The 6,065-nt window shown below is 39.0% G+C and overlaps 2 protein-coding genes across 2 annotated transcripts; one reads left to right on the plus strand and one right to left on the minus strand.

The window, feature by feature from the left end:
• Positions 1 to 570: 570 nt before the first annotated feature.
• Positions 571 to 2,030, plus strand: LOC129768162 (ribosome biogenesis protein BRX1 homolog). Its single transcript, XM_055769618.1, has 2 exons — positions 571 to 888; positions 950 to 2,030. The coding sequence occupies exons 1-2, from the start codon at positions 706 to 708 to the stop codon at positions 1,949 to 1,951; spliced, it is 1,185 nt and encodes a 394-aa protein (XP_055625593.1). The 5' UTR covers positions 571 to 705; the 3' UTR covers positions 1,952 to 2,030.
• A 28-nt stretch (positions 2,031 to 2,058) lies between these two features.
• Positions 2,059 to 3,195, minus strand: LOC129768164 (zinc finger matrin-type protein 2). The gene is made up of 2 exons (XM_055769622.1): positions 2,907 to 3,195; positions 2,059 to 2,843 (listed from the first exon to the last, which is right to left on the minus strand). Exons 1-2 carry the CDS (start codon positions 3,010 to 3,012, stop codon positions 2,368 to 2,370), a joined length of 582 nt encoding a protein of 193 aa, XP_055625597.1. The 5' UTR covers positions 3,013 to 3,195; the 3' UTR covers positions 2,059 to 2,367.
• Between the last annotated feature and the right edge of the window lie 2,870 nt (positions 3,196 to 6,065).

Consider the following 6,065-nt stretch of genomic DNA (forward strand, 5'->3'; position numbering starts at 1 on the left):
AAAAAACAATGTCGAGCATTTTTGATTTTACAATACTAACAATCTGTAGTGATATCTTCATCCTGGTGGAACGAATAATCCTCTACTAACAAAAAAAAAATTGACCGCGTGTTGTAGTATGGATGTTTAACCGGCATTCTCAGAACCTTTTTACACAGTACCATCAATTGCTGAATTGGTCTAATCAATTAGAAACGAGAAACTTACAGATCAGACGTAGATGTATGTAAAAAAATCATTTTATGTGTCCACGTGGAAATTATCTTTACCCCCTCCTCCCTCACCGTGGACAAGCGTGGACAGTTTTGTAACACCTACACCCCCTCCCCCAACCTTTAAATTGTCCACGTGATATGTGGACAACCCCTAATCTGTTTGATATTTGCGTGCGCTACCTTTTTTTGTCTGCTAATTAATGTACAAATCAACATGCAGTTGAGAAATAACTAACCAAATTAATAGTATTCATTTTGAGTGTACTCAATATTGCCTCGACCAAAAAAACTTTACCCTATATGCTAATTACATGACAGCTATATCGAAATAAACCATCGTGCCACCCCTCTGAGGTAAACATGCCGAAACAACTCAAAACACATTTCAAACCGCGTGTGTTGTTCATATTCTTGAGCGCAGCCCGTCATATATTTTCGACTGACTTCTGTTTCCGATAATTGAACTTTTTTTTCGAAAGTTGCTTTCAAAATGAAGATAAAAACTGTGCCTGGGAAGCCTAAAGCCAACGGCAAGAAAGTTAAAGCTAAAATAAATAGGCAAAAAACAAAAGCAACCAAGAAACGAAAAATTGAAGATTTGGATGCATCCTCCGAAGATGAAGGAATCCACCTGAAGGAAACAAGAACCTCAGATGAGCCGATCCCGAAAAAGGTAAGGAATATTTCAATCAATATTATGAATTTGCTATATTCAGGATGTTTTGTTATTCCAGAGTAAATGGATCAACCGGCAGCGTGTGCTTGTTCTCTGTGCTCGAGGAATCAATCACCGCGATCGATATCTGATGAAGGACTTGAAAACGCTCATGCCTCACCATCGTTCCGAACCTAAAATGGAACGCTGGAAAACACTATCGGTGGTCAATGAAATGAGTGTAATGAAACATTGCAGCAAGGTTGTGCTGTTTGAAGGGCGCCGCAAACGGGATCTGTATCTGTGGTTGTCAAATGTGGACAAGGGCCCATCGGTAAAATTTCTGGTGGAGAACATAAACACGATGGGTGAAATGAAGCTTACCGGAAATTGCTTACGGGGATCACGTCCCGTCTTATCGTTTGATCAGGAGTTTACGAAGCATCCGCATTTGGCCGTTATTAAGGAGCTATTGACGCAGGTTTTCGGTGTCCCTAATCACCACCCAAAAAGTCAACCATTTGTCGATCGGGTGATTAGTTTCACTTATCTGGACCACCGCATCTGGTATCGCCACTATCAGATTTTGTCGGAGGATGGCGGCTTATCCGAGGTGGGACCACGATTCGTGATGAATCCCATAAAAATCTTCGAAGGGTCGTTCAGTGGGGACGCAATTTGGGAAAATCCAATGTACCAGAGTCCAGCGAAACATCGGCAGATGTTGAAGAATGCCGCCAAGGATAAATATCTGAACAGGCAGAAACAGAAAGTCAACCAGGAAGTTAATGCTCCCAAGGTGACGCATGATTTCGACAAGCTGGCGGATGTGTTCCAGGGTAATGAGGAAGAGAAAGCAAAGGAACTTCTCGCGAAGGAAGAACAAGAAAAGGCTGAGGAGGAAGAGAGAAGAGCTATCGACGAGCAGCATCAGCGCATGAAGAAAAAGGAACAGATTAAAAAGTTGAAGAAATTGGCTCAAGCTAAGAAGACTATCAAGAAAATTGATAAAGGAAAGAAGACGCTAAAGGTAAAAGCGAAAAAAAATAAAAATAAAGTAAACATGGATGATAGTGAATAGAATACGTATATTCGACGTTAGAGTATTGTTATAAGAAACGCATTTGGAGTAAAATAAAAACTGAAAAATTCAAGACAAACTGATTTCTTTCATATGGTAAGATGTCACTTTAATATGATTGGAATGAGTTCTGCAATGTATTTCTCTATTTGTTTGTTTCAATGCTGCATCTAACGAGTCGGCTAGTCAATATCATCTACTGTTTCAGTGAATACACTAAGGGATTTAACTGCCCATATTCCCAGAATTCCGGCCAACGTAGATGCCGTAGACGTTCTGGAAAAGAAGCAGAGAACTCAAAATATATGAGGTTCCAGTTCTATAAATAGATCTTTCAGTGTTCTACGTTTGCAGATTGTTCGTCCATCTTATCGGTGTAAAAATAGTTTGCTTAAACGACGTTAATACTAGTAAGCTTAGTTCTTTTTGCTCCCTCCGAATCCAGCGAATCCCATAACAGCGGCTAACTCTGAAGCTCCACCCTCGCACTCATCAACCTCTTCGATCTTTCGCTTGCGTTCTTTTCTCTTTTCGCGTTTATATTCCCGATAGCGTTCTTCCTCCTCCTTAGCCTCTTTTACGCGACTCTCCAGTTCGTAGTCTTTCTTTTTCTCTTCGGTTTTCTTTTTGTTTATTTTAAATCGTTCTTTGACCTGGTCCAGCGAGCTTCGTTCGACCTTCATTGACATTCCAAGATTCCGCTGATGCTTCTTGCCGTTTATATGGTCCAGGAAATTTATGGAATCCTTCACCACGCAATCACACACATTGCAATAATATCCGCCAGACTGGGAGGAAGGTGTACTCTTGTTGATAACCATGCTCTTGCCCAGCTTTGAGTCCAGGTCGACCTTGTACTCGCGCTGTTTGAGCAGTTCCTTTGTGAGGGGCTCTGGAAGAAACAATTATCCAGTTCATAATTCGATGCTCCAAGTGTTTTTTCCCTTCTCCTTACCATCTTCGGTGGGTGTTTTCGTTTCGGCAAAAATACGCTCCTGAGCTAAACGCTCATACTCCTTTCGGTCCCATTTTCGACGGTGATCATCTGGGCGCATCGACATTTTTGTGCTACTTCCTCTTGGTCCGGCAAATCACTTGACTGAAATAAAAATTGTTATATAGGAAATACCACAGCTTTTGAATGCAGATTACAACAAAAAATGATTGATGATATGATCAAATATTTAAATATTTTAAAGAATAGTTTCGGACCGTAAAAAATAATGACTAAATGCTTGACGTTCCTGTGTTTACAATACGAAGAACTCATTTGCATCAAAGCAGAGAGATGTGAGCAGATTTTTGTATCGTTGAATAAAACTACAGTAATTTCACTCTAATTGGACATCTAGCTAATTTGACAGACCTATAATGCGACACTATTAATTCTAGAGCAACATGTCAAAAGGGCCTAACTCGAAAATGCAAACAATCTTTCTAATGAATTTTTGGTTTGAGAACTCAACCCTCTATCCATATAAATAACAAAAACTACTCAGAATACATAGTAAAACACGTGAAAATCATTTTGAAAAACGGCTTAAAAGATAACGCTTAACTTTGTAGATAGACTATTTTGATGCAAAAGGATCTAACTTCAATCGGATCTAATAAAAAAGTATGGCTTTTTATTGAATGCATCCGTTTTATATTTTCTGTCAACTGCAGTCACGGGCTCAACAAAGGATTACATATGTCATCAAAAAGATTCGTATAACGTAGCACTCCAGCAGGTATTAGATGGGATGACAAAATTGTCCGCAAAGCAGCACAATGCATTGGAGGAAAAACGTATCGAAGCAAAGAGCAAGTTGGGGTTTCGTTTTTTTTGTCATTAGAAATAAAGATAATGAAAAAATTTCAGGTTGCAAGCCATATTTTTAAAGGCGTTACCGTCAACTGTACTAAACGAAGTCTTCAGTTATAGAGAGGAGTTTGAAGATGAAGTTATGAATCTGCATCGGCTGAATCTCATCAACATGTTAACAGCCCTCATGAATCTCTTTCGTCTTTGGACATGAACGTTAGCAGCACACATCGGACGAGCCTCCTGGTTTAAATTCAGTTTAGTGTTTGCTCGGTATTGGATTGGATCGGTGTTCCTTTTAGCAAAATATGAAATAGTTATGCATTTTCGTATTGATTACAACATGCAGTGGGTAGGAACGTTTCGATGAATCCGGACAGAGCATTTCGAATTTGCACATCTCCTGCTCGATGATACGATTCTGCTTTTGGCATTGTGTTTCGTGTCCTCCGAGCTGATCAGATCACGTTTTAGTTTCTGAATCTCCATCTCCATCTGCTGGCGCTTGAGCTTGCACTCCTCGCCGCACTCAGCACGAGCAGCTTTCTCCTCCGCTTGCTTCCGATGTTTGCGCTCATTCTGCAGTTAAATTTCCAGCGACGGTGGGAGGTGTCATTCTTCGCCAAGTCGTTGTCGTCGCCTGAATGTTCTGGTGTTCCTGCTGGAGCCAAATCTTGATATCGATTCTGCAGTTCATCGCACTATTTCTGTTCTGCCTGCAAACACGTCTTCATGTTATTGTTCCTAGATTCGTACCGTTGACGCGTCTCGTTTCCGCTCTGCTTTAGGCTGCTAACTTTGAAGCAAAGCTTCTGCCCATCTGTCTCATGTTGGCTGCAGGATTGGTTGAAAACAACCAAAGTGATCAATAACCAAACAACTCGAAAAGGATCAAATCACAAAAGGGCATATCTAAAAGGATCTTTATCAAAACAACACAAACATTGGATCTAACAAAAAGGAAATAACTGAAATCTACAAGTATAAAGATACTACATATTTAAGTTTTCGTTCATTCCAAAAATGTGTGATGTTAGTATTGATTCTTCGTACAGCGCCGTATCAATAAATGAAGCATATATTTTCCCACCTCTGTGTCATTATGATTTTAATTACGTTACTATTTAAAAAAATATTTTAAAAAGAAAATTAAAATTTCAAAGTAATTTTTTTCGAAACTGTCACACTCAAGTTAGGCCCTATTGATATGTTGATCTAGAATTGAACAATTCTAGATCAACATCTCAAAAGGGCCTATCTTCATTGCTCGATTCTCTTCATCGACTTTCTCTTCGATAACCATGGTCTTTCAGACAAATTTAGCTCTAGTTTTGCCCAAGGCGCCTAGAAGTATATACTAAGGTGGGCCAACTTGCTAAAACCACTCTTCAGCCATCTTGGAAGTCTACTGTTTTTGTTTTTGTTTGTAAACAAAACAAAATACGCTATTGCCGAAGGTCGCTCGTGATCAGTCTGTCTCTTTCACGCTACAAGCAAATAATTCCCCTTCTACTTTCTTCCGTGCTGTTTTCATATACCGCTCCCCTAACCAACTTAGTGACGAAACGGCCTCACCTAGTACCATAGACCCGTCTTGGTTTAGCCATGTAGTTTGATAAACGAGGTCCCATTTGACACTTCTTATCGTCGAACACATCTGGAAATGATGTTACTGCTATGTTATTAATGAAAGAGAATGTAGATGAAGAGAATCGTTGAAGAAGATAGGCCCTTTTGACATGTTGATCTAGATTTGATCCTCTAATTGCACATTATTGTAGACATCCTTTGTGCAAATTTTTACAGCATGATAATTTTTTATGAGTGTTTTCAACCGTTTTACTAGATTACGTATTCTGTACTCTTTTCAAATGGTTATTTGTTAGATTTTTGATTATTTTCCTATTTAAACTTGTTTTTCACATTATGCTGTGTTTGTTGATATGTCCAATTGTTTTGTGGAAAAACGATAAGTATGGTTTAGTTGTACGCCTTTTACTCATCAAATAACATGAAGAAAAAACTTTATTCAAATTTTGACAATTCAAAACTGCATTCGGACCTGCTGATCTGGTAGATTAGTTTGCCTCCTTAAATGAATATCACCACCAAACGTCACTACTGTACATACGTCATCGTAGATCTCGATGTGTCAAATTCACAATATGATATGATATGTCCTCATTTTTTTTTTTTTTTTTTTTTTTTTTTTCTTTATTTTTGAGACTTTCAGCCTCCTGGGCTGGTTCGTCTCAGTAAAAACGGCCGAAACCATGCCGCAAAGTGCGCTTACTATCCATTTTACAT

This window comes from Toxorhynchites rutilus, chromosome 2 (genome assembly GCF_029784135.1).
Source record: "Toxorhynchites rutilus septentrionalis strain SRP chromosome 2, ASM2978413v1, whole genome shotgun sequence".
Lineage (NCBI taxonomy): Eukaryota > Metazoa > Arthropoda > Insecta > Diptera > Culicidae > Toxorhynchites > Toxorhynchites rutilus.